This window comes from Stegostoma tigrinum, chromosome 5, assembly GCF_030684315.1.
Source record: "Stegostoma tigrinum isolate sSteTig4 chromosome 5, sSteTig4.hap1, whole genome shotgun sequence".
Classification (NCBI taxonomy): domain Eukaryota; kingdom Metazoa; phylum Chordata; class Chondrichthyes; order Orectolobiformes; family Stegostomatidae; genus Stegostoma; species Stegostoma tigrinum.
In genome coordinates, this window is record NC_081358.1 from 46894237 (window position 1) to 46920554 (window position 26318).

The following is a 26318-nucleotide window of genomic DNA, read 5'->3' on the forward strand; positions in this document are numbered from 1 at the left end:
GTACAGTCACCATACGGCTCCTCTGCGCTGGCATCACGAACAGCGGGACAGCGGTCAATACAGAGAGGGGGCCCTCACCTCCTTTCTCCTTGAAAACCTCCAGGAAGCGCTCGCAAAGCTTGGCACCCCTGAAGGTCACATTGTAAAAACCTCCTCCAGGGAAATCCTGCAGGCAGTAAATGTCCGCAGCAGCGAACCCACAACAGTCCAACAGGATCCTCTTCACGAAGAAGGTGCGGTCCACAGGTGCATCTTCATCCACCTTCTTTACGGAAACACAGATGGTGTTCTGGACCCCCTGACCTGGGGCACGAGCACTCGCCGCAGCCATCATTACAGGTTGGCTGCTCCCCTGAACCAGCGTTAGGCCGAAGCCAGCATTAAGATCCACCGGTTGCAAGGGTGCACAGCCGACCCGACGTCCTCCTTTCACCTCCAAGACAGCACTCTCCTCCTCTCGGTCCACAAGAGAGTGGGTCTTTATTTTGTTCCAGATGTAAGCTGGTTCACTGAGCTTGAAGGTTTGTTCCCAGATGTTTTGTCACCATTCTAGGTAACATCAACAGTGAGCCTCCGATGAAGCGCTGGTGTTATCTCTCGCTTTCTATTTATCTGGTTAGGTTTCCTCGGGTTTGGTGATGTCATTTCCTGCATTGGTGATGTCATTTCCTGTTCTTTTCCTCAGAGGATGGTAGATTGACTTGGACCAATGTGTTTATTGATGGAGTTCCAGTTGGAATGCCATGCTTCTAGGAATTCTCGTGCGTGTCTCTGTTTGGCTTGTCCTAGGATGGATGTGTTGTCTCAGTCAAAGTGGTGTCCTTCCTCATCTGTATGTAAGGATACGAGTGATAGTGGGTCATGTCGTTTAGTGGCTAGTTGATGTTCATGTATCCTGGTGGCTAGCTTTCTGCCAGTTTGTCCAATGTAGTGTTTGTCACAGTTCTTGCAAGGTATTTTGTAGACGACGTTCGTTTTGTTTGTTGTCTGTATAGGTACAGACAACAAACAAAACGAACGTAGTCTACAAAATACCTTGCAAGAACTGTGACAAACACTACATTGGACAAACTGGCAGAAAGCTAGCCACCAGGATACATGAACATCAACTAGCCAATAAACGACATGACCCACTATCACTCGTATCCTTACATACAGATGAGGAAGGACACCACTTTGACTGAGACAACACATCCATCCTAGGACAAGCCAAACAGAGACACGCACGAGAATTCCTAGAAGCATGGCATTCCAACTGGAACTCCATCAACAAACACATTGGTCCAAGTCAATCTACCATCCTCTGAGGAAAAGAACAGGAAATGACATCACCAACCCAAGGAAACCTAACCAGATAAATCGAAAGCGGGACATAACACCAGCACTTTGTCGGAGGCTCACTGATGATGTTACCTAGAATGGTGACGAAACGTCTGAAAACTAACCTTCCAGCTCAGCGAGCAATCTCACATCCAGAAGACTTAAGATACTGATCGTGCATGATCTAATTGAATTGTGAAACAGGCTCAAAGGACTGAGTCATCCACTCCTGTTCCTCTCTAGGTCTAAGATTGGTTCCAAACCTTGCTGTCATTATTAAAATATTCCCCTCTACCAAAAACAGTTCTCCAGATTCCACAAGTGGCAGCAGTAACGCAAGTGGAAGGGCTTGTCATTCTAAAACTGAACAGGACAGCCATGATGTCCCTGAGTCTTGCTATGTAAAAGGTAAGCCTTTTTAAAAAATTTATTTTACGTGCTTTGCATTAATATAAGAATAGTTCCTAAATTCTGGGTTCAACTATATGGACAGGAATTACTTTCTCCAGCCCTGTCACACACACAGCATCAGTTTGAATGTGATTCATGCTGCATAAAATATCCTGGGGCTCTTTCCATATTTCTGCTTTCAGATCATTTAGGATCAATGGTATACTTCCCTGCGGGTGCATCTATCAACTTCCAATTGACCATCAATCACTAGAAGTAAAACAATGCCATTGTCACAGATACGCAGTTTCATTAGTGTATTGTTGAAAAAGTAACATGCTTTTCACAGCAACTTTACATCTGTAGGGCATCTTTAAGCTCAAGAAGTGTTCTAAGGTACTTCACAGGAATATTATAGAACATAGAACAGTACAGCACAGAACAGGCCCTTCAGCCCACAATGTTGTGCCGACCATTGATTTTCATGTATGAACCCTCAAACTTCCGTGACCATATGCATGTCCAGCAGTCTCTTAAATGTCCCCAATGACCTTGCTTCCACAACTGCTGCTGACAACGCATTCCATGCTCTCACAACTCTGTGTAAAGAACCCGCATCTGACATCCCCTCTATACTTTCCTCCAACCAGCTTAAAACTATGACCCCTCGTGTTAGCCACTTCTGCCCTGGGAAATAGTCTCTGGCTATCAACTCTATCCATGCCTCTCATTATCTTGTTTACCTCAATTAGGTTCCCTCTCCCTCCTCCTTTTCTCCAATGAAAAAAGTCCGAGCTCAGTCAACCTCTCTTCATGAGATAAGCCCTCCAGTCCAGGCAGCATCCTGGTAAACCTCCTCTGAACCCTCTCCAATGCATCCACATCTTTCCTATAATAGGACGACCAGAACTGGACGCAGTATTCCAAGTGCGGTCTAACCAAAGTTTTATAGAGCTGCAACAAGATCATTATAAAACGAATTATGACACCGAGCCACAGGAGGAAATATTGAGAGATGTCCAAAACACTGGGCTCAGAGAATTAGGTTTGAAGAGGAAAGCAAGATAGAGAGATTTAATGAGGATATTCCAGAGTTTAGATCCTAAGTAATTAAAGGCTTGAACACCAATAAGATGTAGGAGCAAAAGTAGAGTAATTCAGCCCTGTTCCTTTGATGCTGCCTGGCCCGCTGTGTTCCTGCAGCTTCACACCTTGTTGACTCCAACATCTGCAGTTCTTGCTATCTCATTCAATCCATTTAGTCATTTCTGCCATTCAGTGAGATCATGGCTGATCTGATAATGTACAATTCCACTTTCCTTCTATTTTCATATAAACCTAGACTAATAGACTGATTTTCAATCAATCACAGAATACACTTAATGACCTACCTTCAAAAGCCCTCTGAGGTAAAGAATTTCAAACAAAAAATGAAATTGCTGGAGAAAGTCAGCAGATCTGCCAGCATCAGTGGAGAGAAAGGAGACTCAATGTTTCATGCCTGATGACCCTCCTTCATTAGAATTTCACAGATTCATTACCCTCTGAGAAAAGAATTTCCTCCTGAATGGTGGAGCAATTAAAATTGGAGAAGTCTGTAGGACCAGAATTAGAAAAGCACAGATGTTTTGGAGGGTTACGAGGCTGGAGGAAATTGTAAAGCTAGGGAGTGGCAAGGCCATGGAGGGATTCGAAAATGAGGACAAAATGTTTAGATCAAGATGCTGTTTGACTAGGAGCCAATTTAAGTGGGTCAGCACAGGACTTGCTGTGAGTAAAGACAAAGAAGGCCAGCAAAGGTTTGAATGACCTCAAGTTTACAGAGAGCAAAATGTAGGTGATGAACCAGGAGTAATGTTTCCTTTAATTTTCATTGTAACTGCGCAGCCCTCTTAGGTCGATGTGCAGCAGTGATTTCCAGAACCAGCGCTGATTCCCATGCATGGAACTTTGGAGTAGACCACAGCTTAGAGGGAATGTTAGCTAAAAGTTGAAATAGTTGAGCATAGATGCAACAAAACCCTGTTTGAGGGTTTCAGCAGTAGTGGGGCTGAGACAGGAACAAAAACAGGCAATGTTACAGAGACAGAAATGAGTGGACTTAGCGATGGCATGAATATGAGGTCAGAAGCTCATCTTGGATCACATGCAACATCAAGGTTGCAAACTGTCTGTCTTGATCTCAGGCTGTTGCAGAGGAGTGGGATAGAATGTGTAGTCAGGGAACTGAGCAGGGATCTGCTCATGTGGTGCTGAATGTTGGATAAGCAGTCTGATGGTTTAGCAACAGTGGAAGAATCGAGAGGTGGTGCTAAGGTTGAGCTGGGTGACATCAGTGTACACGTGGAAACTAACATCATATGGAGGAATGGTGGGGCAGGACCTGGGTAAGAGGGTTAGTTTGAGAGTCGTTCCACAAGTGGAGAGTTTTGAAGGAGGTGGAGTGGGTTGTCAGGGTACCTTGGAGGGTGAGAGAGATGGGAAAGGTGATCTCAACTGTGGAACTTTTCTTTCCCAAGTTCCATTCCTCCATCCCTAAACATGTTAGCATTGAGCAGGTTTTCATAAACCTGATTGGTTCACCTTGCAGTGCCCCTGATTGGCCATTCAATCAAGGCACTCCAGTTGGTGGATTGAAAGAATTTGCTGCCTGCCCAGACACCCATACCGATTCTTGGTGTTATCACAAGGCAAGCCTCCGCAGCGTTGGGGAATGACTGAAGGAGTGGGTGAGTGTTAGTTAAGCACAACTCCTTAGCTTGGCCCTGCTCTCCATTCCCTTCTCTAATTACCAGGACTTGAAGCCCAATCTGGCTCTCTTTAGCTCTGTTCTTAAATAAAAATTGCATTAGCTTGGTATTTGCCTGCTTAAGTTATGCACGACACAGCATGTAGTGATATTTGTAGCATATTCCATCTGGAATGTCTTGCATGATTCTAACCCCGAACAAGGCAAGCAACAGAACCTCCTCTTCAGGGATCTTTTTGTCCACTCCATGATGTCCCTGATGGAAGAATGGACTGCATTGTATCTTTACTTGGCCTTGGTGAGGAGGTTGTGTAATGGAGTTGCCAGCTATAGTAATAGATGTTAGCCCTTGTAACCTATTAAGCTTCCTTTGTAGGGCATTCAGCCCTTTAAATGAAGTAGGGCATGAGAGCTCTCAAGGTTACAGGCACCATTGTAAAAGTAATGATACATGGTGTAGATTTCTAGGATGTAGTACAGATGACTTGTACGTTGATGGACTGGAATAATTTTCTGTTCATGAAGTCAGCCAAATGATGATATGACCCTTCAAATCTGATATGTAAATTTGTACCATGCCCTGCACCTGGGAGAAGTCAGCTCTCTTGGCAAAGTCCACTGCCTGGGCTGCAGGATTGACTTTGTAACTAGGAAGATGAAGTGGTGAGACTGGTCACAAACTTGCATCAGTAACAGCCTTGATATATTTATGGGTTTAGAGATCCTACAAAGGGACCTAGTGGTTCCTGCAAAGCAGCCAGTTGCATAAAAATAATCATGCAGCTGTCACTGTGATGGCTTCAAGATGCTAGTCCCACCCGAGCAGTTGGTATGGTTCTGTGATAGTGACCCCCAAAGACATACCGTGTCTGCGCTGACACTGTACCTCAGCCATCTGGAGACAAAGGCACAGATAATGATGGATTCTGGGCCTCATGTATCTTCTTTCCATCCTGGGGGCACTTTCAGCTGGGACTTCATGTGCAGCTGTACGGCATATGCCAGAGGTTGCAGCTGGTCATGAGCTTCCTGGTGCACCCTCTGTTTTTTAGTGCCTTCATTGTGCTGCAGTTACAGTGACGATAACCCCTGATGTGGCTGGATATGCACAGGACCATTGAAACAGACAGTTGCACTAAAGAAAGCACAGCTGTCATCTGGACAGCTACTGGGATAGGATTGTCAGTCATTCCTTCAAGTTTCAATTCCAGCTCTAGTAGATGACACAGTACTGTGATGGTGGAACATCGTTAGTCTAGAGACAATGCCCCTCTTTCATCTATAGGCTATTACATCAAGAATAGTAGACTTTTGGCCTCCTGTGGCTCCTTTGAATCCTGAGGGGACCTTCAGCTGTGATTTCTTCATATGAATGAAGGTTGTCCCACACCTGCTGGAAATTGATGCTGGTCCTGGCCTGTTAATACTTTTGTTTCTTCTCCATTTCTTTCTGATTTCATAGTACCACTGCCACAGAGACAAAACCCTTGTTGTAGCTATTGGTGTGGTTCCAACAAGCCCTTTTGGGGGATTTTCAAAACAGAACAGTTTTTAGAAATATAAGTGATCAGTATTCACATCAAGCACAAAAATAACAGCTCCAAACAATGGGGTACACAAGAAATTAGCCCCGTGACCTTGTGATTGTCTTTGTGAGTTATGTGATCATTTTAAGGGCATTTGTAATTACTTCTGCTTCACAGAGATGACCATGATCAATCTATAGTGATCAACTACAAGGTGATAATTGCTTCTGACCAGAATTTAGATATTTTCTAATCAACCTGTTCAGAGATGTTATGTCACACCGCTGGAGCAGTTGAGACTTGAACCTGGGCCTCCTAGCTGTGCCACAAGACACAGTGGATCACTGTATCCTACATATGAATTGAATACAGTGATTATAGATGACTGCGACTTTGACAATGTGTCTGATTAATGCAGTGAGAGACCTCTCATTGTTCACTGGTAGAGTCCACATAGAGCCGTCTGTTCAGACAGAGAGGGAAAAGAAAATTACTCCTGTTCACCCCGGGTGGGATTGCAGCCATTTATTTCGTTTCCATTCTGCATTTACGATTCAAATGGGAATGGAAGGCAGGACAAAGTGAGTTTGCAGGCTCAGCTGGTTCTCAAAGGGACATCCGCCACCAGCCCTTTGTTTGGTTCATCCTTGCTGTCCCTGTGAACCCCTCAGTTCTGAGCTTCTGCACATTCCCATCCTATTCTTCGTTTTACATTGTCATCTGCCCACATGACCCTCTAAGCCCAGCTACAGATATGGTGGCTGGCATGGCTCCTGATGCCTCCAACCCGCCCCCCCTCCCCCCGTGAACCCTGGGTGTTGATGACCATCAATAATCAAAATATTACTCTGAAATGTGGTTCGACGTGGTACAGCTGGCGCGTTTCCAGTTCCATTCTCCATGGATGGTGGCATGCAGGCTCTTGCTACGAATGGAGTGTACTTTGAGACTTTCAGTCTGCTGACCAAGAGGGAGGCTCTGAGGAAGAAGCAGCAATTTGTGTTGTCAGGCACCCACTCTGACTTTTATGTCAGGAATTCTCACTCTCTAGTTTCTCTCTGCCAAGTCGAACAGCAAAATGCATATCAGTGAGGCAGATTACCTAATAATGAGACATCAATGTATGCTGACAGGACTCTTGCAATTTCCTAGCGATCGCTACCTCGTCATTCAAATATTGCGTGGAAAATCAGACCTTTCCCCCCATCAAGAATTTTTTGATGTCACCATGTATTTCCCAGCTGAGTCATCGTTGCCCCTATTGTTCAGGGGCTGTGAAATTTCAGCCCATATTCCAGGCTTTAATTCCCAACAGTGGACATGGGATGTTTTGTGAATGGAAAACGATCAAACCAACTCCAATCTGATTCCCATGCAAGTTTAACCTCTGGCCTTATCTGTGTGGTTTTTGTTGAATTCGCCCTGAGAACCGTGAACAGTGTACCATTCTATCAATGGTTTGATCGATATCGAGTATTAGAAGCTAGAATTCACATTGAATTCTATTTACATCATCAAAAGTAAAGGCCAAGATTCCCAAAGTCGGTGTTTTTCATGGTGATTTGTTTGGGTTTGTGAGGGTAATGCTGTATATTAATTGGAATCTAAATGCCAAGGAATTGAACTTAAAAGCATTATGGGATGATACTATGTTGGAAATTCAGAATCATGTTGAGCAGTATTCTGAGGTAGGCTGCCAAGGTAGCGCTGAGATAAGTCCATATTTGTAAGAACACTGGAGATGGACCCTTTTTGGAAGATTATTTCTGGCTTGTTGATTTTGGTGGGGGCGAGATCTTGGGGCATCAGGTAAAATATTCTCAAGGGTACGGAGGTTGAGTTGGGTACTGAAGGTAGTTATGTAATCAGGAGCGTACAGGGAATGCAGTCATATAGTTGCAAGATCAAAGAATGGCAGAGAGGAGAGAAATCTTGGCGGACACAAGGACTTAGAAGGTTGTTTTGTGGGACTGAATATTGTTGGAAGTTTGCAATATTGATGAAAATAAAAGGAGACAGGCAGAATGTCAAATCTTGTAAGGGTCCACGAGCTCAGACCTTTTGCTGATACCGATGCAGCGCACATTTCCTGATGTCTGATTACAGTTGCTGTAACAGAGCTAACTTGCAATGGGATGATAAAGTTGAAAAAGCATGCATCAGTTCAAACCTTTTTCTTCTGCAGCTTCACGTGGAGTTTTGCTCCCAATAACCTTCCCATCCACAGATGTTGTTGGTCGTCAACTTCTGTCCATGTGTATGCCTGCTCATGCCGTTCGTCCCCAGGTGGTTAGTATTGTTCTTGCAACAGATGAACATTGTTTGCTGCACTTTTAAAATTATTTAATTTTTTTTCAGGTACTCTGCAACATTTAAAAGTAGGTAACAAACGCAATCAGAAACCAGAAGCAGATAAATTAGAACCTAAGGAATATATCAGCAGCCAATATCAAATTGGCAGCAGTTCTCAACCAGACATTTATTTGGTTTGCAACAAGAAGGATGAGCGATCCTTAGAAACTGAAACAGTTGGCACGGCTTCAGAGATATCCCAGGTTGGCACTTCTTGCCTTCATAAAAAGCTAACTTTTTGTATACAAAAAGCTGATGTTCTAGTTTACTTCTGTTAATAATCTGCTGGAAAAAAAAGGTACATGGCATAATGCTGTGGTCTTGCTTTGAAAGAATGTGTACTGGCCACCAGTTATATTCTACATTTTCCAGGAGATGGGTGGGGCTTTTGTAGAGTTGGTTAATGAGTGCTGAACCTAACAAGGGGAGAAACATGGATGCCCTGTAGATCCAATGTTTAAATTCATTCCAGAATTCTAATCATGTGCACAAATTGTCCCCTACCTACTTAGTCCATTTCCCTAACCAGAACCAAAGCTGGTATCACACTCGGTCATCAACTTTTTACAGAAAGAAACTGAAAAAGGTCTTTTTCACTCTTTCTGTAGTGAGTAAGTTAGACAAAGGAGAGCCAGTGGATGTGATTTATTTGAATTTCCAGAGGTCTGACAAGGTGCTGGACAGCGGGCTACTAAATAAGACCCCATGGTATTAGGGGCAAGATATTAGCACGGAAAGAGGATTGGCTGACTGGTAGAAGGCAGGGAGTAGGGCTGCAGGAACCCTTTTTAGGATGGCAGCTGGAGTACCACAGCATTCAATGTCGGGAGCAGAACTATTCATGACATACTTTTAAGGATCTGGGGTGAAGGAACTCTGGGCATTGTTTCTAGCTTTGCAAGTGACACAAAAATTGGTGGAGAGATATGTAGTGTGGCAGCTGCAGAAGGACCTGGATGTGCTGGATAAATGGAAGGAAGTGACAGATGGAATACGATATGACAAATTGTGAGGTTACACATTTTGGTAGCAAGAACAAAGGCGTATACTATTTCTAAACTGGGAAAGGCTTTGGAAATCTGAAGCGCAAATGGACCTGGGAGTACTAGTTCAGGATTCTCATAAGGTTAACGTATAGGTTCAGCTGGCGATTAGGAAAGCAAGTGCATTCATTTCAAGAGAGTTGGAAAATAAAAGCAGAGCTGTATAAGGCTCAGATCAGACAGTATTTCGAATATTGCAGGCAGTTTTGGCCTCTGTATAAGGAATGATGCTGGTATTAGAGGGCGTCTAGAGGATGTTTACAAGAATGATTGTGGGTTTCAAGGGCTTGTCATATACAGAGTGGTTGAGGACTTTGGGTCTGTCCTCAGTGGAGTTTAGAAGGATGAGAGGGGATTTGAGTAAAACTTGCATGATATTGTGATGAGAGATAATGGGAACTGCAGATGCTGGAGAATCCGAGATAACAAAGTGTGGAGCTGGATGAACACAGCAGGCCAAGCAACATCTTAGGAGCAGGAAAGCCGACGTTTCGGGCCTAGACCCTTCATCAGAAATGGAAGAGGGTTCTGAAATAAATAGGGAGGGAGGGGGTGATGGATAGAGGAGAAGATAGGTGGAGAGGAGTCAGACAAGTTAAAGGGGCATGGATGGAGCCAGTAAAGGTGAGTGTAGGTGGGGAGGTAGGGAGGAGATAGGTCGGTCCAGGAAGGATGTACAGGTCAAGGGGGCGGGATGAGGTTAGTAGGTAGGAAATGGGGGTGTGGCTTGAGGTGGGAGGAGTAGGTAGGTGAGAGGAAGAACAGGTTAGCGAGGCGGGGACGAGCTGGGCTGGTTTTGGGATGCGGTAGGGGGAGGGGAGAATTTGAAGCTTGTGAAATCCACATTGATACCATTGGGCTGCAGGGCTCCCAAGCAGAATGAGTTGCTGTTCCTGCAACCTTCGGGTGGCATCGTTGTGGCACTGCAGGAGGCCCAAGACAGACATGTTGTCTGAGGAATGGGAGGGGGTTTTGAAATGGCTCGTGACCGGGAGGTGCAGCTGTTTATTGCGAACTGAGCGTAGGTGTTCTGCAGAGCAGTCCCCAAGCCTCCACTTGGTTTCCTCGATGTAGAGGAGGCCACAACGGGTACACCGCATTAGTAGATGTGCAATGAACCTCTGCTTGATGTGGAAAGTCGTCTTGGGGCCTGGGCTGGTGGTGAGAGAGGAGATGTAGGGGCAGTGTAGCACTTCCTGCGGTGTCAGGGAATAGTGCCGAGTACGCTGGGGATGGAGGGGAGTGTGGAGCGGACAAGGGAGTCACAGAGAGAGTGGTCCCTCCAAAAAGCAAACAAGGGCTGCATCTGCTCCCAGGATGAGGCATTCCACTCCACATCACAGATGACCTCGTTTTTCAAGGACCACAAGATCCCCCCTGCAGTGGTCGAGAACGCCCGCGACCATGTCTCCCACATTTCCCGCAACACATCCTTCACACGCCCTCCCTCAATAACAACCAAAAGAGAACCCCCCCTGGTCCTCACACACCGCCCCACCAACCTCCGGATCCAACGCATCATCCTCCAACACTTCTGCCATCTGCAATCCAACCCCACCACCAACGACATTTTTCCCTCCCCACCCTTGTCACCCTTCCGGAGGGATCACTCTCTCTGTGACTCCGTTGTCCGCTCTGCATTCCCCTCCAGTCCCACCACACCTGGCACTTTTCCCTGCTGCCACCACAGGAAGTGTTATATGTGCCCACACACCACCTCCATCACTCCCATCCCAGGCCTCAAGAAACCAAACATCAAACAGAAGTTCACCTGCACATCTGCTAATGTGGTATACTGCATCCGCTGTACCCATTGTGGCCTCCTCTACATCATAGAAACCAAGCGGAGGCTTGGGGACTGCTTTGCAGAACACCTACGCTAGGTTTGCAATAAACAGCTGCACCTCCCGGTCGCAAACCATTTCAACTCCCCCTCCCATTCCTCTCACGACGTGTCCATCCTGGGTCTCCTACAGTGCCACAACAATGCCACCCGAAGGTTGTAGGAACAGCAACTTATATTCCTCTTGGAACCTCGCAGCCCAACTGTATCAATATGGATTTCACAAGCTTCAAAATTTCCCCTCCCTCCACTGCATCCCAAAACCAGCCAAACCCATCCCCGCCTCCCTAACCTGTTTTTCCGCTCACCTTACCCTCTCCTCCCACCTCCAGCCACACCTCCCATCTCCTACCTACTATCCTCATCCCGCCCCCTTGACCTGTTCATTCTACGTGGACTGACCTATCACCTCCCTATCTCCCCACCTACACTCACTTTTACTGGCTCCACCCCTGCCTCTTTAATTTGTCTGTCTCCTCTCCATCTATCTTCTCCTCTATCATCTTCTACCCACCTCCCCCTCTCTCCCTATTTATTTCAGAACCCTCTTGCCCTTCCCCATTTCTGAAGGAGGGTCTAGGCCCGAAACGTCAGCTTTCCTGCTCCTGAGATGCTGCTTGGCCTGCTGTGTTCATCCAGCTCAACACCTTGTTATCTCATATTATCGTGGATGTGGAGATGATGTTTTCACTCGTGAGTGTGACTAGGACTGAGAGCACAGCATTAGAGCGAAGGGAAAACCCTTTAGAACCGAGATGAAGAGGAGTTTCTTCAGCCAGATGGTAGCATCTTCGTGAAACTCATTGCCACAGAGGGCTGTGGATGCAAAGTTATTCTGTATATTTAAAACAGAGATTGATAGGTTTGTGATTAGTAAGGGGATGAAGGGTTATGAGATTGAGAAACGTATCAGCTATGATTGAATGGTGGAGCAGACTCAATGGGCCAATTGGCTTAATTCTTTTCCTGTACCTGAGAAGCTGATGTTTAAATGCAAGGTTAGGTCTAGCTTGGAAAGTGAAGATGTGTTAACAATTAACACCATTATTTACATTCAAGTTAATTAACAAATTCAGAGAATTAGGTAATATGTGTGAGCTGCAAATTTCCAGAGCTTGCTAATTGATTTACATGTCACACAAATGACATTTACCTTTAGCATCTTTCTTAATTTGAAGAACTTGCTGCATTTGCACATCAGTTGTCTATTAAACTCACTAGTGTTAACAACCACATACAATGATTTGATTATTATTCGTGGGTGCTAATCGGTGTCTCTAGCCCAGAAATTGAACAACTTACGCTATGGACTCTTATTCATTAATTAATCTAAGATTTTTTAAAAATGTCAGCTTTCTCAAAACAAAAATTCTTCTTATTTTCCCCTTCTGTTTATTTTCTTTTTAAATTCCATTCTTTGGTGAACTCTCTATATTTCTCTTTCTGATCTGGTCCGACTCTAATCTTCCACTTAACTGTAATATCTGCTATTTCTTTCTTAGACTTTAAGTCTCATCAGTCAAGGAGGAACACTGTAGGTCCAACCATTCACTGAGTTCCCAAAAACATGTTACCCTCAATATACCATTCTAAGCTGTCACTCCCTGCAAGTCTCAGTGAGAAATAACTGAGTTTAAAAATTTGAGGCAAGAAGCTTAATTTACGAGGATAATGTGAGATGTGCCATTCCAGGAAGATCTGGTGCAGTTTTTTTCTTTCTGCCTGTAGCCTTACTATTGAGTCCTCCTGCTATTCCAGTCTGGATCTCTTTGAAAGCAACTTTTCTGTGAACTGCCAGTGCCTTTTCTATCTTTCTTTTTTGCCTCAGTTTCTGGAGATAGTTTTTCTGTTGACACCCTACACATTGATGTGCCAAGAAATTTTCACAAAAGACAATACTGTCCACAGTTCATAAGTGAAACTCCTCCCTATTTTGGTCTCGGGCTTCACCTTCAACATGGACTGGAACTACACACGGTAAGTAATAGACTGAGCTCAAATAAAATTAAACAATAGCCACTAACCTCACTGCCCTGTGTCACCCTGTTTGCACTTATTTTGGGAAATAAAGAGAAAATTAATCGGAATAATTTTCTCTTTAACTGTGCAGCAGGTTTATTTCTGGGACTTTGACTGCGATGAATTAGATATTTTGAAGCTTTGCAGAATTATCTTTTGGCATATTGATCCCATTCTGTTTAACTTTGATTTCAGGATGATGTGGAAGTGAACTACAATGGCGAAAAGGATGAAACAGATTGCAATGCCAGTTATTGTGGTAAGAACAGATGAGTAGAGTTTGATGGAACTGAGCTAGATTTTTCTGATATTTATATAAGCAAAGGCCACGAAGATTATTAAGAGATTTCATAGAGTGAATGTGGGGAAACTTGAGCGAGCCCTGAGCCAAGTAGCCTTTAATGTATGATAGTCATCAACAGGCCAGTTGAAGAATTTAGGAATAATTTCGACAAAACTGTCAGGAATATGCAAATATAATGGTTGAAACCGATTTGCATTACTGCAGATAATCAATATATTATTTTATATTTAGAGATACACTTGCATAATAAGTGTTTGATAGAGCTTCCAGATGCTGAAACCAGAACTGTGTTGAATTGTTTCAGAATATTACAGAGAGCTGAATATTTATGACAGTGGAGATATACTGTTCATAAATGTGAGAAATGTAGAAATTCAGCTAAATTTAATGCTGTAACTTCATTTGTGCTTTATTTCTCTGTTTCTTATGTGACAACCAGCCAGTAAGAGAGGCTGGAGGTCTGATGGGAGGAGAGGGAGTTGAATGGCGGAGATGCAGGAGGGAGCGATTGTTTTGAGAGGTGATGGTGGAGTGGGAGTGATGTTGGTGGAGTAGTTTGAAAAGATTATAGGTCAGTGAGGGGAGACTGTGGGTTGGGGAACTTTAACATTGTAGCAAGGTCAGCTTGTAGATTTAGGCAGAGGGCTTCAAGAGATAAGTAGGATTAGTTAGAGAGCTGCAGTGGGAATCACTAGCAGTGCTGGAAAAGCACGTAAGTGTTTTTGACTTGTTCTTGTCTCCCTTCAGCTGCCAGATTTCCTGAGCGCTCAAAAACGAGCTTACGATTACAGTGTCTAAAAATATTGAGCCATACAGCCTTGTTAGCTTACTTTAAATAATGGGGCCATTTCTGAAGAACCAGTTGGTCCAACCTCAATCTCCCTCCATTAAATTAGAAAGGGGGTATGTTTCAGCCAGCTTGGGTTTCAGATTTTACAAACTTTAACTTACCCCTGCCCCTGTTTAGCCTGTGAACCCTTCATAAGCCCGAGTTAGATAGATGTTGATAGAAAAGGGAGTCAAAGACTCTGAGGGGAGCAGAAAGGAGCATGGAGTTAGGGTCACAATCAGATAAACCCTAATCCTATCAAATGGTGGAACAAGTTCAAAGGGCTGAATGGTTTACTTGTGCACCAAGCCCAATGTTTCTCTTCTACCTGTTATGGGGAGCTGAAATCCACCAAGTGTAGTTTAAAATGAAGCCAGTAGCAATAGAAATCCAAAATCATTGTTTTCTGTATTGATTCATAGATAGCAACATTACCAAATCTGTCCCCAAAGAAGATATCTTGGATAAAGAGGCAGGGATTGGCATTGAAGATGAGGTCAGATAAAAAGTACTTAATTAATAAGTACAACCTTTTTTCCTTATGGATTTGCTTTAACTGTAATTGTTTATTTTAATGATGAGTTTATTGCTTTGCATTATTTACCAAAGAACCTGAATAATGAAGTACATAAGAACTAGGAGCAGGAGTAGGCCATCCGGCCCCTCGAGCCTGCCCCACCATTTAATAAGATCATGGCTGATCTTTTTGAGACTCAGCTGCACTTACCTGACCACTCACCATAACCCTTAGCTCCTTTACTTTTCAAAAATTTATCCAGCCTTACCTTAAACATTCAGCAAGGTAGCTTCAACCGCTTCACTGGGCAGGGAATTTCTCAGATTCACAACCCTTTGGGTGAAGAAGTTCCTCCTGACCTCAGCCCTACATCTGCTTCCCTTTGTTTTGAAGCAATGTCCTCTAGTCCTAGTTTCACCTGCTAGCAGAAACAACCTCCCTGCCTCCACCTTATCTATTTCCTTCATAATCTATGTTTCTACAAGATCTCCCCTCATTCTTGAGTTCTAATGAGTATAATCCCAGGCTACTCAGTCTTTCCTCATAATCCAAACTTCTCAACTCTGGAATCAACCGAGTGAATCTCCTCTGCACCCCCTCCAGTGCTAGTCTATCTCTTCTCAAGTAAGGAGACCAAAACTGCACACAGTACTCCAAGTGTGGCCTCACCAGGACCCTGTACAGCTGCAGCGTAGCCTCCCTGTTTTTAAACTCCATCCCTCTGGTAATGACAGACAAAATTCCATTTGCCTTTTTAATTACCTGCTGTAATCCTACTTTTAGCAATTCATGCACGAGGACGTCAAGTCCCTCTGCACAGCAGCGTGCTGCAATTTTTTATTATTTAAAACATACTCTATTTTGCAGTTATTCCTTCCAAAGTGGATGACCTCACACTTATCAGCATTTTACTCCATCTGCCAGACCTTTGCCCGCTCACTCAGACTATCTATATCCCTCTGCAGACATTCAGTGTCTTCTGCACACTTTGCTCTACCACTCCTCTTAGTGTCATCTGAAAATTTTGACACACCACACTTAGTCCCCAACTCCAAATCTTCTATGTAAATTGTAAACAATTGCAATCCCAACACTGATCCCTGAGGCCACGAGCTACTGACAGTCAACCAGAAAAACACCCATTTACCCCTACTCTTTGTTTTCTACAAGTCAACCAATCTTCTCTCCATGCCAATATGTTACCTGTAATACCGTGCAACTTCGTCTCATGTAACAGCCTTTGGTGTGGCACCTTGTCAAATGCCTTCTGGAAATCCAGATGCACCACATCCACAGGTTCCCCGTTGTCCACCATGCAAGTAATGCCGTCAAGGAATTCCACCGAATTAACTCAACATGACCTACCCTTTCACTCAGGCTGGGTGCTCCCAATGGGAGAATTTATATCCAGATGTCTTACTATTTCTTCCTTAATGATAGATTCAAGCATTTTTCCCACTACCAAAGTTAAGCTAACTGGCCTAAAGTTAGCTGTTTTTTGTCTACTTCCTTTTTTAAATAGTGGCATCACATTGGCTGTTTTCCAACCTGTGGGAACCACCCTAGAGTCCAGTGAATTTTGGTAAATAATTATTATTGCATTTGCTGTTTCCCCCATCACCTGTTTTAGGACCCTGGGATGCATTTCCTCAGGGCCAGGAGACTTGTCTACCTTTAGCCCCATTAACTTGCCCATCACTGCCTCCTTAGTGATAACATAGTTTCTGGGTCCTCACCAGCTATAACCTTGCTGCTATCAGTTTTTGGCATGTTATTTGTGCCTTCCACTGTGAAGACTGACACAAAATAACTGTTTAATGCCTCAGCTACTTCCTCATTCCCAGTTATTAAATTGACCTTCTCCTCCACCAAAGGACCAATGTTTACCTTCGCCACTCTTTTACAATTTACATATTTATGGAAACTTTTGCTGCCTGTTTTTGTATTCTGACCTAATTTACTCTCATAATCTCATACTGAGTAAGAAGGGTTACTCCTATGGGTGTACATATACCTTCTCTGTGCTCTATAAAGTAGATGTTGTCTTTAATGAAAGAAATTATCCTTCACATAACTCAATACAGGACTTAAGATTTCCCTAGTGCTTGTAAACCACACAGATTTTCAATGACAAGGGCTAGAGGGTAACAAATTTTTCTTGCCGTGTCCAGCAAAGTTTTACATTCCTGAGCCTGCATGACCTACCTTAATCAGGTCCATTATCCTAATACATAGTAAGCTTACAATATTTAATATATCTCACAGCTGGATGTGAGTTTGCTCACTGAGCTGGAAGGTTAGTTTTCAGATGTTTCATCACCATTCTAGGTAACATCAGTGAGCCTCCAACAAAGCACTGGTGTCATGTCCCGCTTTCTATTTATCTGGTTAGGTTTCCTTGGGTTGGTGATGTCATTTTCTGCATTGGTGATGTCATTTCCTGTTCTTTTTCTCAGGGGATGGTAGATTGGCTCCAAATCAACGTGTTTGTTGATGGAGTTCCGGTTGGAATGCCATGCTTCTAGGAATTCTCGTGCGTGTCTCTGTTTGGCTTGTCCTAGGATGGATGTGTTGTCCCAATCAAAGTGGTGTCCTTCCTCATCTGTATGTAAGGATACGAGTGATAGACATGACCCACTATCACTCGTAACCTTACATACAGATGAGGAAGGACACCACTTTGATTGGGACAACACATCCATCCTAGGACAAGCCAAACAGAGACACGCACGAGAATTCCTAGAAGCATGGCATTCCAACCGGAACTCCATCAACAAACACGTTGATTTGGAGCCAATCTACCATCCCCTGAGAAAAAGAACAGGAAATGACATCACCAATGCAGAAAATGACATCACCAACCCAAGGAAACCTAAACATATAAATAGAAAGCGGGACATAACACCAGCGCTTCACCGGAGGCTCACTGATGCTACCTAGAATGGTGACAAAATGTCTGAAAACTAACCTTCCAGCTCAGCGAGCAAACTCACATCCAGATCCTCAACCTGAGCTACAAATCTTCTCAAAACTTGCTAATATCTCGCAGCATTTTAAGAAAATGCATTTTTGGTCGAAAGAAATGACGCCCCAAATCATCGTCACAATGGAGCAGCAGTTTTGGTGAAACTTCAGTTTGCTGATGCTTCTTGAGGTATTGTTTGAAGGTGGAAGATTGCCAGTATCACCACTGCACATTGGGCTACATAAAATACAAGCTATGTTGAATGTAAGATGTATTGTGTAAAATGGTTTCCTTTAATTCAAGGTAAAATGGAACAGTACTGTGCAACATGTGATCTCCTCCTAGTTCTGCCTTGAGATAAGTTCATGATATCTGATTGTCATGCAAATGAGGTTTAGCTCAAAACCTATTAATGTTCACATAGAGATAAGAAAAAGCAGCTGTCCTTACTGCTTGCAGAGGACCAAACGATCAGAGGCAGACTGTAAGCAGATGTAGATGCAGTAGAAGACTGTAGCTTTGTAATTACTGTTGCTGAAATATTCTGTTTTTACAACTTAATGTTGAAACTTTATGATGTGAAACGTTGTTTAATTTTCTTTTTGGGGTGTGGAAGGTTGGTAAAGTGAAACTAACTGCAGAATAATAGATCAATAAATATGCAACGGAGACATTTTTCGGTATGAATTACTATCCTAGTATAATGTACAAGTTAGTGCTCTTGGTAGTAAAGATTGGTGAGAGAAAGGGAGATGAAAAGAAACTGCCAGCTGGTAGTTTACTTGTGATAGAGCTGAAGAAATTTGCTTACAATATCCCAGGCCCAAGATTTCTCAATATTCCAGCATTTGTCGCCTATTTCTAATGGACATTGAAGCTGTTAAAGATGTCTGGACCTAAGGCATTACCCAGAGGACTTTCTGGAACCTCTATCAGTCTGTTTTAGATGGTAAGAATAATACAACATTTGTCTGTCTTGGACCTCTGGTTCCAAACTGTGGAACTGAGAACATAATGTTCTATCCAAGTCTATTGTTCTCCAATTCCAACCTAAAACTGTTTTTCAAAGGACTTCCCATAATGAAAGGGGCTGATCATTAAAACAGATGCGTATTTCATTCCTGACAGTTGGTCTTTTTAAATTAGCCGGCCCAGGGAAATGAGATCATTCTAATGCTGGTACTGCCCAATTAACGTCAGGAAATTGAATGGAAGCTTTCTCCCTTTCCTGAACTACATAGCATTCTGGTCTGGAGGAGAGGTTAGGGATTTATTTCCAAACTTCATTAAACGACAATAAGATTGCTGCTAAGAGCTAGAATAGGTTTAGGTTCTTGTTCTTAAAAAAAAGACTGAAGGATGAACTTATTTGTTTTGAGATGAGAGACTCCTGCATGAACTGCCACCCTCTACTACCTTTCCTGGTGGTAACCTTTCTAACTGACTGTATCTGTGAATTTTCTCCCTTCATACAGCTACACCCCCTAGCTTCTGTAAATTCCTTATTGCATATAACTGCAGCTCCAACTGATCCATGCAATCTGCTAGGATACACAACTAAACACACACACTGCAGACATAAGCAGCAATAACATGGAAACTCTCCCTAGCCTCCAACATCCAACAGGAAGAGCATGTTACTCTATTAAAGGCCATCTTTCCACCTTAACTGTGTGCAGACCCAGAAAACAGTACAGCCTTACTGCTGTAAAAAACACTGCTCTAGACTAATGTAGTTACCTATGTTTTATATTTTTCAAGTTTAATCAAGAGACATATCTGAATACAACGTATAATCAAAAAAGATCCCACTCGACACCCTATTGTAACTTTACAAAATATCACTGATAGCCACAGCTGAGGTTGACTAAGGTGGTGCCACTATTTAAGAAAGGTGGTAAGGAAAAGCCAGATAGGATAGCGAAGAAGGTGTTTAGTATATAGCCATAGAGATATACAAGAGAGAAATAGACCCTTCAGTCCAACTGACCAGATTTCTGATATAAATCTAGTCCCGTTTGCCAGCATTTAGCCCAAATCACTCTAAACCCTTCCTTCCTCTTGTACCCATCCAGATGCCTTTTACATGTTGTAATTGGATCAGCCTGTGCCATTTCCTCTGGCAGCTCACTCCATACACACACCACCCTCTGTGAACAAGTTGCCCTTTAGGACTCTTTTTTTATATCTTCCCCCTCTTGCCTTAAATCTGTGCTCCCTAGTTTTGGATTCCCCACCGTGGGGAAAATACCTTGCCTATTCACCTTATCCATGCTCCTCATGATTTTATAAACTGCTATAAGGTCACCCCTCGGTCTCCGATGCTCCAGGGAAAATAATCTGTTTATTGGTCCGTGCTTTGAGTACAGGAGGTGGGAAGTCATGTTGGCGCTGTCCAGAGTTCTGTGTGCAGTTCTGGTCTACCTGCTATAGGAAGGATGTTGTGAAACTTGAAAGGGATCAGAAAAGACTTACAAGGATTTTGCCAGGTTTGGAGGGTTTGATCTGTAGGGACAGGCTGAATAGGTTGGGGCTATTTTTCCTGGTGCTGAGGGGTGACGTTATGGATTTGTGTAAAATCATGAGGATTATCACAAGACCTCACAAGGTCTTTTCCCTGGGGTGGGAAACTCCAAAACTGAAAGGTATAGGTTTACAGTGAGAGGGGAAAGATTTAAAAGGGCCCCAAGGGGCATCATTTTCATGCAGAGGGTGGTGCGTGTATGGGATGAGCTGCCAAAAAAAGTGGTGAAGGCTGGTACAATTACAACATTTAAAAGCCACCTGGAGAGGCATATGAATGGGAAGGGCTTAGTGGGATATGGGCCAAATGCTGGCAAATGGGACTCGATTTATCCTGGATATCTGGTCAGCATGGATGAGTTGGACTGAAGGGTGTGTTTCCATGCTGTACAGCTTTCTATGACCTTTTGGCCTTTAAAATTACAAAAGGAATAGATAATGGTGATAATGGTGCTTCACTTTTCCCTTCTTGGCAATGGGACACCAGACTCGATACGGTGCCTCCTGATTGATGGAGTTAAGTTCTTTCAAAATGAAAACATGGCTGCACCACACCATATTCAATTCTGGATGCCCTACAACATATTGGAAAATGCAGAAATAACGATCCTGTTCAGTGTTTATCACAAATTAATTTGTTCCTTTCTGCTTACAAAGACTAAATTGTTGTACCAACGAGTTTCAGAATTGGTACATATTGATCCGGTCCCTCGTCTGGTCAGACATCACATGACACCAGGGTATAGCCCAGCAAGTTTATTTGAAACCAAAACTTTTGGAGCGCTGCTTCTTTGCTAGCTGTTCCTTTGTCACAAAATTCATCAGGCTGTGCCATCCCACTTATGACTAAGCCATATCATAAAGTTAATTTCCCTTCTTACTTTAAGCTGCCTGCTAAAGAAACGCTGGGTTAAAAGTTGATAACACCATCAAAGGGGTGTGGGAATTCTATGGAGGTGTGGGAATTGTGATGCATGATTGCCTGTTGCTTCCAATACAAGCCAATTCTGGGCTCCCTGCTAATTTGCATAATTTCTGCATGTAGCCAGTGCTAAATGTGCTTTTGGGTGGCTGCATAATTCAGGGTAGTTCAGTTTGGGAAGGAGTAACAGGAATACAGTGTACTAGGCTAATGGTAAGATTCTTGGTAGTGTGGATGAGCAGAGAGATCTGTGTCCATGTACATAGATCCCTAAAAGTTGCCACCCAGGTTGATAGGGTTGTTAAGAAGGCGTACGGTGTGTTAGGTTTTATTGGGAGAGGGATTGAGTTTCGGAGCGATGAGGTCATGTTGCAGCTGTACAAAATTCTGGTGCGGCCGCACTTGGAGTATTCTGTTCTAGTCGCTGCATTATAGGAAGGATGTGGAAGGGTGCAAAGGAGATTTACCAGGATGTTGCCTGGTATGGAGGGAAGGTCTGATGAGGAAAGGCTGAGAGACTTGAGGCTGTTTTCGTTAGAGAGAAGAAGGTTAAGAGGTGACTTAATCGAAACATGCAAGATGATCAGAGAATTAGATAGGATGGACAGTGAGAGCATTTTCCTCGGATGGTGATGACTGGTACGAGGGGACATGGCTTTAAATTGAGGTGTGATAGATGTAGGACAGATGTCAGATGTAGGTTATTTACTCAGAGTAGTAAGGGCTTGGAATGCCCTGCCTGCAACAGTCGTAGACTTGCCAAATTGAGGGCATTTAAATGGTCATTGGATAAGCACATAGATGATAATGGAATAGTGTAGGTTAGATGGGCATCAGATTGGTTTCACAGGTCGGTGCAACGTCAAGGCCCAAAGGGCCTGTACTGCGTTGTAATGTTCTATGTTCTACAGCCATTTGTGGAAAGGCTATGCTGGACAGAATGAAGAATGAGTTACTGTGCGACAGATTAGTGTGTGCTTCTGAAGCTATTCCTGTCCCACATTGGGTGTGTTGGAGAGGAGGAGAGATGTAATCTGTGCACATGGTACTAGAGGATAGCCACCAGCCAAACTGCACAGAAGTGGTGAGACCAGATAGTTATGGTGATAAATGTCAGATCTCCAGCCTAAGGATTATGCTGCAGTTTCACAAGTTTAATAACCTTATGGCTGGTCAAGATTAGTAAATTTATCTTAAAAGACCAGATACTACCAATTAACTGGACAATAAATGCTAACCCAGTCAATGACACCCACATTATAGAATTCCTACAGTGTAGAAAGAGGACATTTGGCCCATCAAGTCTGCACCAACCCTCCAAAGAGCATCCCACTCAGATGCAGCTCTCCCCACCGTTTCCCTGCAGCCCCATGTTCACCACGGCTAATTCATTTAACCTGCACAACCTTGGGCACCACAGGACAGTTTAGTGTGGCCAATCTACCTAACCTGCACATCTTTGAACTGTGGGGGAAAAAAACTGGAGCACCCGACGGAAAACACGCAGACAGGGACAGAATGTGCACATTCAACACACAGTCACACAAGGCTGGAATCAGACTTGGTTTCTAGTGCTGTGAGGCAGCAGTGTTGAACACTGAGCCACTGTGGCACCCAGTGCATGAGTTTAAAAAGAGCTGAACCACCAGCCTCAGTCACTGCTGAATACCCATTATTAACAATCTTTATGAATTGTGAATAATATGCCATATTTATCATTCACATCATCCTGTCATTTATAGCAATGGCACAAATCTGACACCACTTCTTTCAAGATACTGAAAATGCCAGCTACTCGACCATCAAAGCTATAGATGGAACCCCTCATTCATTGACACACTTCTGTTTCATTTGCAGCACAAGTTGATTCATTACTAAGCACTGCTGTAGGTGACATGCACAGTCATAGACGAACCTGTAGCTGTTATTAAACAGTCAAGAAGTCCTAGCTAGGGGCTTGTCTGACATCACTGAGGATGGTGGTATCTCCAGACATATTCCTCCAGATCACATTTTACATTCCCTTCATTCCTATAACTCTTCCATGAAGGGCACCTTTAACCCTAGAAAGCTAGTACCATTTTACAGTGGCTGTCTACATCTCATAGCCCATGCAGGCCTTTAATTGACGAGACAAAATGTTAGAATCAAGTGATGTAAAGCTGGTGTAGCCTATGGTCCATGCTTAATGGGGAAAAAACATTTTTCTTTGCAAAGAGTTAGCAAGAACTGCAGATGCTGGAGTCAGAGACAACAGTGTGGAGCTGGAGGAACACAGCAGGCCAGGCAGCATCAGAGGAGCAGGAACATTCATCAAGCAGATGCTCACCTGCACATCCACCAATGTGGTATACTGCATCCGCTGTCCCCGTTGTGGCCTCCTATACATTGGGGAAACCAAGCGGAGGCTTGGGGACCGCTTTGCAGAACACCTACACTCCGGTTCACAATAAACAACTGCACGTCCCAGTCGCGAACCATTTCAACTCCCCCTCCCATTCCTTAGGCGACATGTTCATCCTGGGCCTCTCGCAGTGCCACAGCGATGCCACCTGAAGGTTGCAGGAACAGCAACTCATATTCCGCTTGGGAACCCTGCAGCCCAATGGTATCAATGTGAATTTCGCCAGCTTCAAAATCTCCCCTCCCCCCACTGCATCCCAAAACCAGCCCACCTCATCCCCACCTCCCTACCCTGTTCTTCCTCTCAGCTAATGCCTCCTCAAGCCGCACCTCCATTTCCTACCTACTAACCTCATTCTCCCACCCTCCCACCCCAACCTGTCCATCCACCCTGGACTGATCTATCCCCTCCCTACCTCCCCGCCTACACTCACCTGTACAGGTTCCATCCCCAACCCTTAACTTGTCTGTCTCCTCTCCAGCTATCTTCTCCTCTATCCCGCTTCAATCTGCCTCCCCCCTCTCCCTATTTATTTCAGAACCCTCTCCCCCTCCCCCTTTTCTGATGAAGGGTCTAGGCCCAAAACGTCAGCTTTTGTGCTCCTGAGATGCTGCTTGGCCTGCTGTGTTCATCCAGCCCCACACTTTGTAATCTAGGAAAGTTGATGTGTCAGGTTGGAACCCTTCTTCAGAAATGGCCGAAATGGCCCATTCCTGAAGAGGGGTCCTGACCCAAAACATCAACTTCCTGCTCCTCTGATACTGCCTGGCCTGCAATGTTCCACACTGTGTTATCTCTTTCTTTGCAAAGAGTTGCAATACAGCCCTGGATTATTTGATACAAGATTTATTTTCGATCCTCTCATGGGATGTGGATATTGTTGGCTGGGCCAGCATTTGTTACCTATTCCTCGTGGCCAGTGAGAAGGTAGGGAAGAGTTACCACCTTGAATCGCTGCAATCCATTTGGTGTAGGTGGACCCATAGTGCCATTAGGAAGGATTGATTAGTATTTGCCTTAGTTATATGGTGACGTGGAAAGGACAATGTGCTAACCTGAGATTTAGGAATTAGGAAGTGGTGGCCAGCTGCAGGAAACAAGAAACCTAAGGCTTTACAAAGTATAGTGAGAAGAAATGGATATTTGAGCCAAGAGCTCAGAAAGGTGTACTAAATGAGCCTACCTCTCATCTTTCCAGTATCTGTTATATCTGCTTCGAAACAATCATAATTGGTCACGATTTATTTCCTGAATTAACTTGGGTGCATAATTGATATTTTACAGGATGTGAATGCACACAAACCTAACTTGGGACAGAGCAATAAATGTACTGAAGAATACCACCAGACTAAAGCTGCTACATGTAAACAAAAGCAGGACAAGGTGATAAACAGATTAATATTGGCTTTCGACACCTCCCTTCTTTCTTTCCAAAGAAAATATTTTACGCGCAGAAAATTTGACACAATTTTGAACGTATGGTTGTAATATGTTGACAATACTCTTTCCCTTTCTTAACTACAAATGTAACATAATGCAGCACCTTAGGCAATTTCTAGTATATAAATCACCCTATTGTGTAAACCTGTTTTGAGAATTTAGATAAAATAATTTTGTGCACACATCAGCCTGCTAAAATGTTCCATTTATCATACTTAATTTCCAGTCCTATCAGATGGTACAGTTCTGTCTTCATTTCTGTGCTGAAATGTATTTCCTTATGGTTGCGACTTACTTTTCTTTTGCTCCCGAGACAGATGTCTGCGAACAGTGCAGTGGACTATCCACAAGGACAAATTTACCCAACAGTAGAGCAAATACGTATGAGCTATATTGTTGTACAAAATATATTTTTAAAAATCCAGCATGCAGTTGTTCCTTAAATTCAACTTAAATATAGCACAGAGTTGTAATACAACTTCATGTAGTTCATAAAGCACAGAAGAAATAAAGTAATATTTTGACTTTATTCCTGTTAGCACAAACTGATAAAGTGAAGAGTTTCATACTCAGTTCTACTTCTGTCTTGTTAAGAATAGTGGAGGAAAATGCATCTAAAAGTTTTTCATCTTCCCTATAAAGTTGAAAATTCTAGAGTTTACTTCTGCAACAGATTTTTATTGATTATTGAGTTAGCACAGTTCCTAGAATATTTACTGCATGCATTATTACCCATAATAGTTAATGATCATAATGCATCTTCAATTGCTGTCAATATTGAGTAAATTTAATAATGAAACTCATTTTCAGGCAGCAAAGTTGAAATATAACCAAGGGAAATCGTCTGATTTCAAATTGCTTGCAACTGAAAATATAAGGCTCCAGGGTTGTGTGAATGAGCTCCAATACAAGGTACTCTGTATTGTGAAAGTTACATAAATATTTAATTCTGTGTTCCTAATTGCTTTTTTTTTTCAGCAATAGAACAGTGTTAGGCTTACTTCACCTTGTGTAAAGATACACCTCCGAAACAACAACAATACTGAAATATAATATTTTTTTTTAGTTTTTTTTTCTCTGAGAACAAAATTGCTTTTTAGCATTCTGATGAAACTTCACATATTAAAAGCATGTAAGAAATTTGGAGGAACATTTGAACTCCTGGTTTGTTC

At 43.3% G+C, this 26318-nt stretch overlaps 1 protein-coding gene across 1 annotated transcript in view; it reads left to right on the forward strand.

Annotated features, from left to right (window-relative positions):
- LOC125451991 (uncharacterized) overlaps window positions 1-26318 on the forward strand; it is a 112922-nt gene that overhangs the window by 65846 nt on the left and 20758 nt on the right. Inside the window, exons 10-15 of the mRNA XM_048529837.2 lie at window positions 1625-1728; window positions 8344-8540; window positions 13438-13501; window positions 14798-14871; window positions 24991-25089; window positions 25957-26058. Of these exons, the coding sequence (XP_048385794.2) occupies window positions 1625-1728; window positions 8344-8540; window positions 13438-13501; window positions 14798-14871; window positions 24991-25089; window positions 25957-26058 (640 nt within the window). The remainder of the gene's footprint in view (window positions 1-1624; window positions 1729-8343; window positions 8541-13437; window positions 13502-14797; window positions 14872-24990; window positions 25090-25956; window positions 26059-26318) is intronic.